This window comes from Talpa occidentalis, unplaced genomic scaffold (genome assembly GCF_014898055.3).
Source record: "Talpa occidentalis isolate TD23 unplaced genomic scaffold, MPIMG_talOcc4v2.1 talOcc4.2, whole genome shotgun sequence".
Classification (NCBI taxonomy): domain Eukaryota; kingdom Metazoa; phylum Chordata; class Mammalia; order Eulipotyphla; family Talpidae; genus Talpa; species Talpa occidentalis.
In genome coordinates, this window is record NW_023602073.1 from 18,266,882 (window position 1) to 18,283,726 (window position 16,845).

General features: G+C 44.5%; 2 protein-coding genes across 14 annotated transcripts in view; both read left to right on the forward strand.

Annotated features, from left to right (window-relative positions):
* Nucleotides 1–7,388, forward strand: part of LOC119251869 (zinc finger protein 420-like) — a 189,279-nt gene extending 181,891 nt beyond the window's left edge. For all 13 annotated transcript variants that reach the window (XM_054697989.1, XM_054697985.1, XM_054697995.1 and 10 more), the window contains one exon: nucleotides 1,708–7,388. In XM_054697989.1, the coding sequence (XP_054553964.1) occupies nucleotides 1,708–3,368 (1,661 nt within the window). In that variant the 3' untranslated portion in view covers nucleotides 3,369–7,388. The remainder of the gene's footprint in view (nucleotides 1–1,707) is intronic.
* LOC129146259 (uncharacterized) lies at nucleotides 7,382–15,026 on the forward strand. The gene is made up of 2 exons (XM_054698009.1): nucleotides 7,382–8,767; nucleotides 9,055–15,026. Exon 2 carries the CDS (start codon nucleotides 9,879–9,881, stop codon nucleotides 11,427–11,429), a length of 1,551 nt encoding a protein of 516 aa, XP_054553984.1. The 5' UTR covers nucleotides 7,382–8,767; nucleotides 9,055–9,878; the 3' UTR covers nucleotides 11,430–15,026.
* The last annotated feature ends 1,819 nt before the right edge of the window (nucleotides 15,027–16,845 follow it).

Here is a 16,845-nt window from a genome sequence, read left to right on the forward strand (position 1 = left end):
CCTGCTCATGGGAATCATTGAAGAAAGCAACCAAATCAATGAAAGTGTGATATAGCTAAAACTAACATTCTAGATAAAAATTTGACCTGCTATGAATGAAGGAGAAACACAGATACCAAGGAGTGCAGTGAGACTACTAGGAATGTCAATCTCAGACGGATGTGGTCAAAAGCCTTTAACGATGATGGACAGAGGTTGGATTGCTGAACTTTTTTCCTTTTGATCAGCAGAGGAAAGTGGGGCAAAATGATGAGGTGGAGTTTGCTGCATCTGTTATGATTCTGAGCAGCATGTGATATAATATTTCATTAAGAATTGACCGAAAGGGGGCCTCCCTAGTGGTGCAAGGGGTTAAGACGCAACCTATGAAGCAATCCACAGCCACTGCAGCACGAGTTCAATCCCCAGCCAGGGACCTTCCCACATGGCACAGCAGACCTCTCCTGTCTTGCCTGCTGCTCCCCTCAGCAGTGTGTTTCAGTCAGTCTGCCTGTTCTGTTTCCCACTTTGTCTCTGGTGAATCCTCTCACCCCCTACACCTCTGGCCTATACCCGAGTTCTTAAATAAGTAAATAAATAAATCTTAAAAAAAATAATAATAATTGACAGAAAGGTTTCTTTCTGCCATGGAGGGAAGTACATGCCTTTGAAAACATCTACAGATGACTGTAGCCAGTGCCAAAGGAGAAGGAAAAACTAAGAAATGTACATGCGGACTCTTGTCTCTAAGCAAAACTGTTTCTTAAAGTGACTGGAAAATGATCCTCTGTCACTTTCAATCAATAGGTTTTCCAGGAAAACTATGAATTCCACAGAGCTTGATTATTCAAAAAAGTACCAGCAAAAATTGCACAGGGTCATCCTAAGAAAGAAAGTATATAGACTCTATGTTAGGTTAAATAATTCTTATTGATAACCGCATATACAGTTAAATGAATATTTTTACCAAATCGTTCTGATTTTATAAAAAGAATAACAACTGTTTTATTATTAACAGCTATGTTTTACTGCTTCCTTGTCATCCTGGTTTGGAATTAGAAAATAAGTTCATTGGGGTTAAGTCTCTGCCCTCACACTGCCTGAGTTTGATCCACGACCAGGGAACTCACCCACATGGCATAGCAGATCTCTCGCCTGTGGCTCCCTTTGCAGTGTGTTTCAGTAGGTCCACCTGTTCTGCTTCCCACTCTGGTGAATCCTCTCATCCTCTACACCTTGGCCTATACTCCAGGTCTTCTACGTCAAAATAAAAATTAAAAAAAGAAAATCTGTTTCTTTTTTCCATAATTGGTTAGGGGTAAAAACATGAATCTGGGGCCTCCCTGTTGGCACAGCGGGTTGAGCGCCACGCTGTGAAGCTATCCGCAGCCTCTGCAGAGCGGGTTTGATTCCCGGCCGGCCAGGGAGAAACCCACATGGTGCAGCAGACCTCTGTCCTCGCCTGCTGCTCCCCTCAGCAGTGTCTTCAGTCAGTCTGCCTGTTCTGCCCCCCGCTCTGTCTCTGGTGGATTCTCTCACTCTCCTGCGCCTCTGACTGTACTCCAGTTCTTGTATAAATAAATAAATCTTTAAAAACAAAAAGCATGAATCAGAAAATCAAAATCAATACCTATTAGCTTGTGTGGTAGTATGGAAACTTTTGTGCCTTTTAGTAGTGTTCACTTGAAATGCTTATTTATAGAAATGGTCATTTTTTTCGCTTTTTAGATGTTCAGACTGTGGATTACCTCATTAAATCAGTCCTCGGTGAACATCAGAGAAGTCACACCAGAGAGAAGCCCTATGAATGTCAAGAGTGTAGGAAGGCTTTCTACCAGAAGTTAGGCCTCTGTAAACATCAGATGACTCACACAGGTGTGACACCCTATGAATGTCAACAGTGTGGGAAAACTTTCTTCTGGAAATCAGACCTCAATAAACATCAGAGAACTTCCACAGGAGAGAAACCCAATGAATGTCAACAGTGTAGGAAAACTTTTTCCCCGAGGTCAGGCCTCACTAAACACAAGAGAAGTCATGCTGGAGAGAAATCCTGTGAATGTCAACAGTGTACAAATACTTTCTCCTTCAAATCAGCCCTCAATGTACATCAGAGAAGTCACCCTGGAGGGAAGCCCTATGAATGTCAAGAGTGTAGGAAGGCTTTCTCCCATAAGTCAATTCTTGTTCTACATCAGAGGGCTCACATAGGAGAGAAACTCTATGAATATCAAGCATGTAGGAAGGCTTTCTCCTTCAAATCAGCCTTCAGTGTACATCAGAGAAGTCATAGTGGAGAGAAACCTTATGAATGTCAAGCATGTGGGAAAACTTTTTCCAGTAAGACAGTTCTCAGTAACCATCACGAAATACACGCTGGAGTGAAACCCTATGAATGTCAAGAGTGTAGAAAAACTTTCTCTCGTAAGTCAATTCTTGTTCTACATCAAATGACTCACACTAGAGAGAAACACTATGAATGTCAACAGTGTAGGAAGGCTTTCTCCTTCAAATCAGTCTTCAGTGTACATCAGAGAAATCATAGTGGAGAGAAACCTTATGAATGTCAAGCATGTGGGAAAACTTTTTCCAGTAAGACAGTTCTCAGTAACCATCACGAAATACACGCTGGAGTGAAACCCTATGAATGTCAAGAGTGTAGAAAAACTTTCTCTCGTAAGTCAATTCTTGTTCTACATCAAATGACTCACACTAGAGAGAAACACTATGAATGTCAACAGTGTAGGAAGGCTTTCTCCTTCAAATCAGTCTTCAGTGTACATCAGAGAAATCATAGTGGAGAGAAACCTTATGAATGTCAAGCATGTGGGAAAACTTTTTCCAGTAAGACAGTTCTCAGTAACCATCACGAAATACACGCTGGAGTGAAACCCTATGAATGTCAAGAGTGTAGAAAAACTTTCTCTCGTAAGTCAATTCTTGTTCTACATCAAATGACTCACACTAGAGAGAAACACTATGAATGTCAACAGTGTAGGAAGGCTTTCTCCTTCAAATCAGTCTTCAGGGTACATCAGAGAAGTCACACTGGAGAGAAACCTTATGAATGTCAAGGGCCTGGGAAAACTTTCTCCAGTAAGACAATTCTCAGTAACCATCACAAAATACACACTGGAGTGAAACCCTACGAATGTCAAGAATGTAAAAAGACTTTCTCTCGTAAGTCAATTCTTGTTCTACATCAAATGACTCACACAGGAGAGAAACCCTATGAATGCCAGCATTGTAGGAAAACTTTCTCCTGGAAATCTTCCCTCAGTCAACATCACAGAACTCACACTGCAAAGAAACCATGTGAAATTTTCTCCCAGAGGACAGTTCTGATTATACATCAGAATTCACACGGAGAGCTGCCTGTGAATGTCTAGAGTATATGGAGACTTTGTTCTGGGGTGAATGAACATCTAGAGAACTCCTTATGCATGGCAAGAATGCAATTACAGCAGAGATATAGGGAAACGAAACAAGGGGGTCAGGGAAGTCAATCTTGCCAGCAGATTAGAACAGACAATGCAGGAGAGGTGGAGGGTCAAAGAAGGGGTAGAGGGCGAGGGGTCAGAGAAGGGGAGGGAGGAGCACTAGAGACTATGAGGATGGTTCACGGGTGATTTGGGGACCAGAATATTATCGGGATTATTGCTGAGGGGGAAAAAAAATCAAACATACAAAAATGAATATTGATGTAAAAAAAAAAAGTAAAGCTTTTTACTGCAAATCAGATGTCACTAGAGAGCAGAGAACTCACTAAGGAGAGGAGCCCTGTGGCCGTCAATACCAAGGGGTAGCTTCACGCAGTAGGAGTGGTCAGTGCATCAGAGTAGTCACACAGGAGAGAAACCCTGTGGGTGTATCGTGTAGGGAAGTGAGATGGAAGTCCGCCTTCAGTGATCATAATTCAGAGTGTGTAACAGTGCCTGGTCGGATGTGCACATGTTTACACGGCATTTCTAATTCTGTCGGCAGGCTTCTTGCATTTCTCTCCCTTATTACCGTATCCCTAAACTCAGCCCAGGGCGATGTGAACACAAACAAGGGACATTATTTCTATGATAAAATGTTTAAAAAATTTTAAAACTTGGGAGCACAAACAGAACACACCATTCAGTTGAGAGCACTGTGCACAAACATGCATTTAAAATCATAATTGCATGAAATCATCTAGTTCATTATTTTCTCCAAGGTTAAGCAGGGATTATGTAGCTGTTCCTGTTGCTGTTGCTTCTAGTGTTCTCTTAGTTGCTGGATGATGCTGTTCCTGTCCGTGGTAGCTGTGGGTCTACCTGGTACATTCCATGGTGCATTGGTAAGTGCTCTCTCTGGGTTCTTTGTTGCCATGTTCTGTCCAGTGCTCTGCACCTCTGTAGTGCCATGGGACTAGACAAAGTGCCACCAGTAAAGCTGGAATTTCAACACCAAAATGTCATTAAAGAAAAAATTGACCTGTTTTATAGTTACATAGAGTGAGGTCTGCAGGTGTTCTGACTGGGGTTCTGCAGCACCCAGGGCTGCATGGTGGCCCCATCTGCAGCGGCTCCCAGTTGTTACTTTAAGTTCACTCTGTTTTTCCTGCCCTTCAGTCAGGCCCAGGCTCCTGTTGTGTAACCTGATCATCAGTTTTTCCCTTAGGCGTTTTTCTTTGTTTTGTGTTAGTTTTGTTCCTGTCTGGAGGAGGCCAGCCCTACCTCTTCACTCTGCAGCCAAATTGACAAAACTCTTCATTTCTTGTTTTGGTGAGAAAGGAATTCAATTTGGAGACCAGAGTTACAGAAAAGCCAGAGATTAACTAATAATAAAGAACAAAAATACTGTTAGTAGAAAAGTAGCCACTGAGGGGTGAAAGCAGGTGATCATATACCCATATAGTGGGCATGGAGTAGGGTTTTTGGTCGCTGGTGTTTCTGCTTCTGTCTCTTTCCTATTGGCTTGACCTGTAGGGTCTCCTAAGGCTATTGAGGGCCGCTGATTTTGTGTGGTTCTCCTAGGCTACCAGGAATCTGAATTTGTGGCTTCTCCTGTGTTTTCCAGGCCCACTGAGTTTGCCCATGTTACCTGTCCTTATTTTCGAAACTAGCCTTGGTCTATTGATTTCGAATTGTGTTCCAGTGTTGGTATCCTCAGCATTCCTCTCTTTACTGGTTTGGGGTGGGAGACACCATCCTGTTCTGTGATTGTTTCTCTGTCAAAGTGAAAATGGATTTGAGATTTGGGGTACCCTGTTCCTAACTGACCATTTCCCCACTTCTTCCTTCAAGAACATCTCAACAGCCAGACGCCTTCCATCCTATGTTTCCTCATCAGAGAGGCAGGAACCCTTTTCCTGGGACTCCTGACTCTCCCATCTGAGTTCCAGTCCTGCAGGGGCTTCCTCTTTGGGTGCTGCCCTCAGCCCTTGTGCAGGGAGAGGCCCCCTGCAGCGCTGCCTCGGATGCTCACACTCTTCCCTCCACCTGTCAGTAGGCGCTTCCCCAGTTGATTCTTTCTGTTCACATTTCCAAATTCCTGTGACTGACGGGGTTTCTTTACCTTGAGAGCATCTTTACAAATGTGAAGAATGTAGCAAAGCCTTTAACCAGAATTCAAGTCTCACTCAACATCAGAAAATTTATATCAGAGGGAAATGTTAAAATTCTGAAGAATATGGCAGTGTCTTTAACCTGAAGTCAAATGATCCTAAACCTCAGAGAGTTCATACTGAGAGAAACCTACAAGTGTAAAGTGAGGAATAGTTTGTCCAAATATATATTTCTAACCACCAGATTTTCATACTGGAAACTTTATTATTTTTTTTTTAAAGATTTATTTATTTACTTACACAAGCACTGCGTACCGTCAGAAGCACGGAAGGGTGAGAGAATTCACCGGAGCCAAAGCAGAGAGCAGAACAGGCAGACTGACGAAGTACACTGCTGAGGGGAGCAGCAGGTGGCAGGAGAGGTCTGCACACCATGTGGAACCCTCGACTGGCAGATGGAACCGGCGCTGCGGAGGCTGCGGGCAGCTTCGCAACCCAGTGCTCAAATCACTGCGCCATCTGGGAGGCCCATACTGGAAACTTTAAAGAAGCAAAAATGTGTGAAAGTAATTTATAATCAAATTTAAATACATATTAAGATTGCCGTACAGGGCCTTCCTGGTGGCACAAGGGGTTAAGCACAGCACTATGAAGCAATCTACAGCCTCTGCAGCATGAGTTCAATCCCCGGCCGGCCAGGGAGCAACCCACATGGGGCAGCAGACCTCTCCTGTCTCACCTGCTGCTCCCCTCAGCAGTGTATTTCAGTACACCTGCCTGTTCTGCTCCCCACTCTGTCACTGGTGAATCCTTTCACCCTCCCCTACACCTCTGGCCTGTACCCCAGCTCTTGTGTGCATAAATAAATAAAAAAAAATCTTTAAAAAAAATGTTGCAGTGCAGTAGGAAGTCAGTAACACTTCTCAGACATTACCTTAAATCAGAATATTTTTATGGCACAAAAACCAACTTTAAAATACTAAATCTAAGTATAGTTTAAATGCTCAAGATGATGGTTTGGGGACATGTGTAGTTATACTTTATCCTTTTTATACCATACTTGACATGTTATGAAGAGACATGATGAATATAATTCAATTCTAAATCACTGCATTCTCTGGCTTTCTCTTATGTACATGACATCATGTGTTTGATTTTGCTGCCTCAAACATCTAAGGCACTCTCCTCTATTTGATGTATTTGTTCACATCTAACTTGTTAGGACAAATTTAGGACAGTGTAATACACCATGTATGAAGAAGATGTAAATGGATATGCTGTTTGTGGTTGACTCAGATTGATCTAAATCACCAAAAAGAGTTACAGGCTTCATTATTGGCATACATGTCAGACAGAGGAACATGCTGAAGTTCAAATCACTTCATCAGTTTCTCCTTTAGGGAATACACTGTTTATTAAAATTCTGACATTTCTTCATAGTAGTAATAGACATCATGAATATCATTTGATATTGTTGCCAAAACAAATCTTCACAGGCACATGATGAAAGACCAGGTGGCTTTTCCATAACAGGGCATAGAATTGTCCACTCATATTTGCCAAGTAATGCATCTCCATGTTGACCACCAACTCTGGGATCTTGGTATCAGAAGAACAAGAATGTTTCTTAAATGACTGACTCTTGATTTTGACCAAAGAGCATTCAGTGGTATCTGTTTTATTTCAACTCTGTGTGGGGCCTCCCCTGGTGGTGCAGGCAGTTGAGCGCAGCGCTGTGAAGCTGTCTGCAGCTGCTGCAGCGCTGGTTTGATCCTGGCCTGTGTGAACTTAGTATGTATGTTTTAATAAAGCTGATTGATTTTTTTTTTAAGATTTATTTTTATTTATTTATACAAGCACTGGGTACAGTCAGAAGCACGGGAGGGTGAGAGAACTCACCAGAGCCAGAGCAGGGAGCAGAGCAGGCAGAAGGACCGAAGTGCACTGCTGAGGGGAGCAGCGGACGGCAGGAGAGGTCTTCGCGCCATGTGGGACCCTCCTCCGGTGGCCGGGGAGCAGCTGGGGATCGAACCTGTGCTGCAGAGGCTGCGGGCAGCTTCACAACCCAGCGCTCAACCACTGCGCCACCGGGGAGGCCCTAAAGCTGATTAATTTTTAATGTGGTAATCCTGATGCCTACTTGATAACAAGTTATCCCTCATGGACATTTACCAACCCCTCCTTATTCAAGGATTTAGGTAACAGATGGGAATAGGCCTGTTGTCAACAGAGTTTCATGGCATCACTAGCAGGCTCTGTTTTCAGATACCTTAACTGTATTTTGTAACAACTACACACTATTATTTCAGTATCTCCCAACATTGTGATGTGTATATTGAATATAGTGTAGGAGTATTTTCAATTTTCCCAATCACTCCATGATATGGGTGTTTTGCCATCCTTTTTTGTACCTAAACCACTACTGACAATGTCTGCATGTGAAGTCATGTAAGGCATTTATATTTACTTGTGATGATGCAGGGTGTGAGAAGGGTGTATAGCAGGAACCTCTAGAAAGAGGATCTAGTGTCACTTCGGAGTCTCTAAATGGGGCTGTTTGTACTAGATGTCTGTCAGGATGGCAGCGCCATCAATTCCATTTCGCGATAATCAGGAGCATGCTAGCAACTCACCGAACTAAGGCCTTTTAAAAAATAGTCTGAGGGGACACAGGCTCAGCCCTGGCGGCCTCCAGCATACTCTGGGCGAGCAGAGGGTGCGCGGATAGAATGGGGTCTAAGGGTACAGTCCCCTTCTGGGAACAACCAAACTTGGTCTTTTACTGACGACCAGGAAGGCAAAGTGTAAACCCCGAAATGTCTTACAAGGAGTTTAATGGCGATGGCCGCCAGGGCGTCTTCCCCGCTCCACCCTTCTGAAGATGCAGCTCCCGAATTACAGGAGGGTGAGTGTGAGAAACCAAATCCTATGGGAACACAACAAAGCCCCTCTTTTCCGTCGCCACCCTAAAGCAGTTCTTTCGCCCCCCAGTTTTCTGGGGCGTCGCCCATCAGTCCATTCCCCCTAATCGCTCCACTGAGCCCGCCTCTGGGCGGCAGCCCCACCCCGTATGGACGCGCTTGCTGACGACGGCTGAGGCAGCGCAGAGTTTTATGGGAAATGTAGTCTCTGGAGCCCTCGCACTTAGCGCCAAGGACTCTGGCTACGCTTCCGTTTTCTGCGCCTGTGCCGCCAGCGTCCTCACCTTCTCCTGAAGTTCCCCCACGTCCGCTAGCGCTGCGGCGCCTACGAGTTGTGAGTGGACTTTGTCTCTGAAGGTTGGGCTTGGGGGTGAGGCTAAGGCCCTGAGGCCCTGAGGCCCTGAGTTGTTAGGGGGGAAAGGATGTTCTGAGCTAATCCCATGCAGGCTTTGTGGACCCCACCCCCACTCCAGACCAAAGCCATCAAGACACTGGGAAAGACAAATCCTGTCACCACCAAAGGGAAGGTGGCTGGGACCTGAGGGTGGAGTTAAGCAGCCAGGGTTGGTATAAAAACCAGACACGTGGGCCTTAGAGGGTTCCCTTTTGGCTCTCCGCCAGCTCGTGGCTCTTGGCCAGCTCTCAGGGTACCATTGGGTTTCCAGGTCGGCGGATCAGGTAGGACACATTAAAGACTTTATATCTCTCTTTTCTCCCTGAGTTGTACATTTCCTCATTTCCCCTTCCCTTGTAAATAAACCTTTTATTACCCTTTTGTGTGTGCCTGCAGTGGAGTATTAATAAGTACAATTGTTACGGGGAAAAGGATGTCCTAAAGCTATTTCCATACAGGGTTTGTGGACTCCACCCCTTCCCCCACTCCAAATCCCGTCACCACCAAAGGGAAGGTGGCTGGGACCTGAGGGTGGGGTTAAGCAGCCAGGTTGATATAAAAGGCAGACACGTGGGCTTTGGGGGGGGGTCCCCCATTTTGGCTCTCTGCCAGCTCGTAGCTTCCGGCCAGCTCTGAGAGTGCTTTTGGGTTTCCAGGTCAGCGGATCCGGTAGGACGCATTAAAGACTTTATTTCCCTATTTTCTCCCTGAGTTGTACATTTTCCTTATTCCCCTTTCCCTTGTAAATAAGCGTTTTATTGACCTTGTGTGTGCGCCTGCAGTGGAGTATTAATAAGTCCCTTTTAAGCACACGGGTGAGGACCTACAGCCAGGCAACCCGTTTTATATCGGGGCTGCTCCGTAACAGCTGGTGCCCAACGTGGTTTCCAAGCTACACCCGCGGTTGACCAGCCCAGAGTAACTTTCCTTGCGTTGGTCACCATAAGCGCGCTAGGTCTGCAGGACCCGCAGTGTAATATTTGTCTCAAATCTTGAAGTCTGCTTTTTGCCCCGTGCGTACAGCTCTTGTGGTTGTGTTTTTGATCCAAACATGGCCTCAACCCTGAGCTTATGCAATTTTATCCCTAGCTTGAGTTCTTTCAGTTTTCTTCCCGCCTTGAGTTTAAGTAGCCTTTTTCCGTTAAATATTACCACCAGTTTTATAAGTGTAAATAATTGGATAAAACTTGGTATATGGCACATGATTTTACTTTTGTGTACATATGTGGGTGGTTTACAAGCCATCCCTTTACAGTCTGTGCTTCTGGGTGTTTTTTTGTTAATGTGTGTATATGCCATTTGCTACATTCCTGTTTCTATGAGAGGTAGATGTTCTACTTCACATACTGAGAATGTGCTGCAACAAATTCAAGCTCTTAACTTAGCTATGCAACAACAAAATCAGGCTTTTGATTTAACTATGAAGAGTGTGAGGGATGAAAACCGTAAGGTTTTTGAGTCAGCTTTTAAAAGCATGCAGGATCAAGCTTTTAAAAGTACACAGGTCCAGATACAGGCCGCCCTCCATAAACTGGATATGGCGGAGGCTCCACTGATGGCACCGAGAAGAGATAAACCTTCTCCTTCCCATGAGGACTACAGGAGGGCGGAGTTAGAAGAGGAGGCGCATCATTTGCTAAATACCTTAAACACATCAGGACAAAGGCCTTCTCCACCTGACCAGGCCCCTCCCGCGCAGAATCCTGAGGCTTCACAGCCTCCATTGCCCTCCGGGGAGGAACCTAAAATGGCGTCTCCTCCCCACACTAGACACGGCACCCATTTTGGCAGGAAGGATCACCCTGAGGCAGGACAGTTTCTTCACGCAGTGCCGATGGGTGGCTTGAATGAACAGGGGCGACCTGCTGGGCACTTTTGGTCGCACCATCCTTTTAGCGTTGGGGACCTCCTAAATTGGAGGAGCTCTGTCCCCCCGTACCGGCAGGCTCCTAAGAGGATGGCGAACTTGTTTGCCTCCATCTTCGTTTCCCACCGCCCTAACTGGGCAGATATACAGTTGATGTTACATACTTTACTAGGTCTAGATGAGCAGAGGATGGTAGTGAGGAGAGCCAGGGAGGAGGCTGACCGTCTCCGCCAACAGGATAGGCAATCCCCAGAGCCAGAGATTGCTGTCCCAGAGGTAGATCCTGGATGGGACCCCAACGATGGAGGACTGGCGATGTTGGACCTGTATAAAAAATGTTTATTGGTAGGACTGGAGTGGGGAATCCCCAAACACAAAAATTATAACAAAATATTAGAACTTGAACAAGGGGCTAGTGAGGATCCATCCGAGTTCCTTGAGAGGATTATTCAGACGTATACAGACCACACGGATATAAATCCAGATGCCCCACAAAATGCTCGTTTGATCACTATGACGTTCATCACAAATAGTGCTCCAGACATAAGGAGAAAGCTAACAAAGGTAGACGGCGTCACAGAGATGAGTCCGTCCCAGGTAGTGGACTTAGCATTTAAGGTTTATAATAATAGAAAGAACAGGAGACCGAAACCTGCGACTGTTTTCGTACAAAGAGAGCACAGGACAGGGTTTCGGGGAAACCGTAATGGACTGGTCTATATGAACTTTTGCTGAGCACACATACTTTGAAACTTGCAGGCATAAAACCCTGGGTACATCATTCCCGAGTTAAGAAAGCACCAGAAGGAACTGACCCAGAGACAAAGTCCCACTGGCCTTGTGAACCCATTGAGGACTTGAGATATTTGTTTAAGAAACAGAAAAAACCTTGAATGTGACTGACTTCTTTTCTAGTTATTGTTGCAGGATACCCAAGGACTCATTTTCTTCTGAAGAAACCCTGAGGAAAAAAAAACTAACATGCTCTAACCAATCTTATTCCTTTCAAAGTTTAGGAGACGTGAAATAACATCTAGGATCATGCATGTGCTGGCAGTATTCTTTTTTTTTTTTTTTTTTTACACAGAAAGGTTTTCTATCTTGATTTTGTTATTTCCTTTTTAACTTTTTGCTTTTTTTAACTTTGAGGTTTTTTTTTTCCTCTGCTTTCTTGTTACTTTGGCCTATGAGTGAAACTGCAGTTGTATGAGATATCGCACGTGTGATGAATGGTAACTAAAGAGCTCTTTGTGTCCATATGTTGTATGTCTGTATGTCCTCTCCTTGTGTCCTTGTCTTGGCCTCCAGTGATTGGCAAATTGGTATGCATGGTGCGCATAGACGTTGGGGAAAAAAAAAAGTCTCCAGTTATGAGAAGAACTAAAGGTTATGGTTTGATTGTCAACACTACTACTGAACTAAGCCAGTGCCTTCATAGAGATTGAATATTCTTGTTTCTGTTGTTTTTCTGATATTTGTGGCAAAGCTTCCCAGGAATCTAAATTCAAGTACAAATTTGGTAGCCTGTCATTTGGCTGATGCAAGGAAATTTGTGGAACCTCAGTAGAGCTCCTGGGACACTCCACAAAGTTTCTCCCTTTCCTCCTAGGAAAGGCATTAGATGAATTTGTTCTATTTGGCTTTTACCTAATGAAGTAAAACTGGAAGGGAAGCATTGTCACTTGGGAAAATGGTAAAACTTTGGCATGTACAGAAATGTTAACAGTGGTTTTCTAAAATGTGTATAAAACCTCTCAGTACCTGATATGTATGTAAATTGCCCATGGTGATTGTCGCCTTGTAATAGTGTATACTTCGATTGTTTATTGACAGAAATTGTTTCTGGAAAAATAGGGAGAAAAGACCTCAACAGATTACTATTGATGGAACTGTTGAGAGTACAAATTTCCTACACAGGACTGAATAGACCTGATATTTACTAAGTTTTCTTTAACATAATACTGGTAATTTTTTTTGCATTTTGTTCCGAATCCACAAAGGTTTTTTTGTTGTTGTGAGTAACCAGGACCTGCAGCAAGGTTGCGGTTTTGCTTTTTTTTTTCCCCAGCAAAGCTAACTTGTGTTCACATTTTCTCTCCCCTTGATACCAACACAGCATACACATAGTGGTAGTAATTTTTTTGCTACTTATCTCAGTCTGTTTTTGCATAACTTCCATAGGGATTTTGTCTGCTTAAGCTAAAAAAAAAAAAAAATTGGACATGAATTTCATTGTGTGGCTTTGTGTGGAGTTCTTCCAGAGAGTTGAAACAGAGCTGAACCTAGAAGAGAAGAACCTGTTTGCTTTGTTTGTAGGGTTCCAGAGACCTCCAAAGAAGGTGAGGAAGCTTGCCTCCATTGGCAGGACTGGACAGCCCAGCCAACAAAAAAGTCCTGGTACCCTCGAGAAGAGGAAAGCCCAGGTGGAGTCTGATGAGACCAACTTTGTTCCTGAAGCCTGCACGGACCGGATGCCAACGGTTTGCTCTGATCCTATATGGAGTATTCCAACAAGCCAGCTAACATTGCTGTTTAGTTATTCTGCACTGTGATTTTATGCAAAAATAGGTAAAATGGTTTAAAAGTAGATTTAGTTTGCAAACTTTGCTATGCTGTTAAAAAGTTTGGGATCAAGGTTGAGAAAATTTGTGTTCTACATAAGTTGAACCATTTTAAGATTTTTTTTTTTTGCTGTGATTTTGACGTATTTGCTGTCTTGTTTTGGCTAATGCCTCCAGATGTTTGTTTGTTGGTTTTTTTTTTTTGCCTGGACTGATGAACTGTTTTTCCAGGAATGGAGGACTTTTGCTTTCCACAATGGACAATACCTGGAGGGACTGGTTTTCTTTAACACTGGAACCCAGGAAAATTTTCATGAGACTGCATCCCAGCATCCATATATTCGATTTTCATCACCATGGAAATGGTGGCAAAAAGTGAAAGGGGGTTATTGTTAGGGGGGGAAAGGATGTCCTAAAGCTAATTCCATACAGGCTTTGTGGACTCCACCCCCACCCCAGACCAAAGCCATCAGGACATTGGGAAAGACAAATCCCATCACCACCAAAGGGAAGGTGGCTGGGACCTGAGGGTGGAGTTAAGCAGCCAGGTTTAGTATAAAACCAGACACGTGGGCCTTGGGGGGTTCCCTTTTGGCTCTCCGCCAGCTCGCAGCACTCAGGGTGCCTTAGGGTTTCCAGGTTGGCGCATTGGGTAGGACGCATTTAAGATTTTATCTCCCTCTTTTCTCCCTGAGTTGTACATTTCCTCATTTCCCCTTGCCTTGTAAATAAACCTTTTATTACCCTTTTGTGTGTGCCTGCAGTGGAGTATTAATAAGTCCCTTTTAAGCACGCAGGTGAGGACCCACAGCCAGGCAACCCGTTTTATATCGGGGCTGCCCTGTAACAGTTCCTTTCCCGCGTCTGTGCCACCCGCTCCTTACCGACTCCTGAAGTTCCCGAGCGGCTGCCAGTGCCGCGGCGCCTAGGAGTTGTGAGTGGACTTTGTCTCTGCAGGTTGGGCTTGGAGGGGACGCTGCGGCCCTGAGTGAGTGTGAAGACAAAGGGGAGTCTGCGTTGGGGAGGCCCTGAGGGCAGGTGTGGGGGAATAGAGCCACGTGGCCCCGGGTCGTGAGCATGGGGAGGGCCCAGACTGGGGGAGGCCAGGTGTTATGGGGGCCCTGCCCTTGAACACAGTCCCTCCAGTTGACATCCCTTAATATTTTCAAGAGTTCTAAGGGTGATTATGACGACCGTTGGTTTGGTCATGGAATTTAAAAATTCCTCGCCCCCACTATCATCTTGTAGGCATTCTGAGTGTGGCATCGAGCAGTCACAGCATTTGCTGTGTAAACATCCGCTCATGTGTACTGACGTAGACACCGCAGCTGTTTTATTCCTGGAAGTTGGGTGGTTCTGCATTTTGCGCGATTTTCCCCTCCAGGCAGGTCCTTTGCTGGTGTTGCCACGATGACCCAGGCAGGAGGCTGTGTTATCCAGGGCCATGACTAGGGCACTTGGGTGAGAATGTCACTTCCCATCTGGTGGATTTCTGGTGGCCGTTGCTCAGCCGTGTGCCCCTGACCGGCTGACGCGCAGTGTATTCCAGGATGAGTGTTCCTGGAAGGCAAGTATCCCTGGAAAAAAACCTTCATCCTATGCACATATGCACGGATTCCCTGTGGGCAAACATCCAGTGGCAGACCCCCAAGTCCTTGTCAAAGTGGGGTGTACAAGGAAATGAAGAGAGGAAGACAGGGCTCTTGGAACAACCATTTCTGGGACACCCCTACCAAAAAAATATAATGAAATATTGTGTGTGTGTGTGTGTGTGTATTCATATTAGTTTTACTTTATTATTGTCTTCCTTAGATTCATTCCCAGAAGTGAGATTACTGGATCAAGTTTACAAAATCAAACATTTTTTGCATCTTTAACAATTCTTTTTTTTAAAGATTTATTTATCCATACAAGAACCGGGGTACAGGCCAGATTCACGGGAAGGGGTGAGAGAATTCACCAGAGACAGAGTGGGGAACAGAACAGGCAGACTGACGAAATACACTGCTGAGGGGAGCAGCGGGTGCGACAGGAGAGGTCTGCTGAGCCATGTGGATTGTTCCCTGGTTGGCTGGCAGAGGCTGCAGATTGCTTCATAGTCCTGTACTTAACCACTTGCACCGCCAGGAGGCCCATTTTTTCATTTCTTTATAGGATTCAGTAATATTTCTTTATTAGTACATAACAAATTATTCATTTGATTCATCAGTGGATGCTTCAGTTCATTTTTCCTTTGGACTATAATGAATAATAGGGATACCTTCATAGTGCTGGCGCTTAATCCCTTGCACCATCAGGAAGGCCCTTCTGAAGTGATTTTGATTAAAATCCATTGGGAAAGAGGCCTGCTGGGCAGAGTCCAGAAGTCATCATGCACTTGATCCAGTCATATCCCAAAAGAGTTTTTGGAAAGTCCTGTTACTGTAGCATGACATTAAGCTCAGAATAGTGACAACCAAGAATGCTCACTTGAGCCCTGATGTGCAGTTTTCATTGGGGTTCTGTCATGTGGGTGTGGTTGTCCTCCTATGTCCCTGACTATTATCTCCAATCTTATTAACTGGGCTGATTGCTTTTGCTGATAACAAATCCCGTCACCATAAATATATTATGATTCTAGGACAGCTGTGTGAACCAAAAATGTCAGGTGAATAGAGATGTTCATATCACAGAGGAAACAAGAACTTAGCAGTCCCGCCCCACACCCTCCAATGAGCCAGGACAAGGTGGAATCTTTTTGTGATTATGCTAGTGGTTTTTTTCTTTTTTCTTTTTTTTTAAACAATGCCTGACACAGGGACAAGGTCTCTTTTTTTAAAAAATAAAGATTTATTTATTTATACATACAAGAACTGGTGTACAGGCCAGAGGTGTAGGGTGAGAGGATTCACCAGAGACAGAGTGGGGAGCACAACAGGCGGATCTACTGAAATACACTGCTGAGGGGAGCAGCAGGCGAGCAGCAGAGGTCTGCTGTGCCATATGTGGGTTAGCTCCCTGGCCAGGGATCAACCTCAGGCCATGTCAGTGATAGCACTGAGACTTAACCCCTGGACCACCAGGTAGGCCCCCCCTTAATGTGATTCTTCTAGTTTTCCAAGAATGAATTATAGCTAGTTAAGACCATTTTCACTGTTTACACTTTTCAATTGGTTGACTTATAGTAACACTTTGTTACCAAGTGATAATTGAACATCTTGCTCTTTGTCTTAACCATAAATTTCTTTTCAACTGTGGCTATGCCAGGTCTACCAAATTGTGTTAAGGAAAAATCCTGTTTTTGTTTTTTTTTTAGTTAGTATAAATGGAAAATTCTTTTTATACATTCCTGCGCAAAATATAAGTGGATGTTCTTTTTTTTTTCCTCAAGATTTATTTATGCATACAAAAACTGGGGTACAAGCCAGAGGTGGGGGGGCTAGAGGATTCCCCAGAGACAGAGTGGGGAACAGAACAGGCAGATCAACCAAAATACACTGCTGAGGGGAGCAATGGGAGCGTCAGGAGAGGTCTGCTGTGCCATGTGGTTAGCTCCCTGGTGGGGGATTGAACTCATGCTGCAGAGGCTGCAAACAGCCTCATAGATTGCG

Excerpts from the sequence above, each read along its gene's own strand:
- LOC129146259 (XM_054698009.1), top strand. The coding sequence starts at position 9,879 with ATGGCCTCAACCCTGAGCTTATGCAATTTTATCCCTAGCTTGAGTTCT.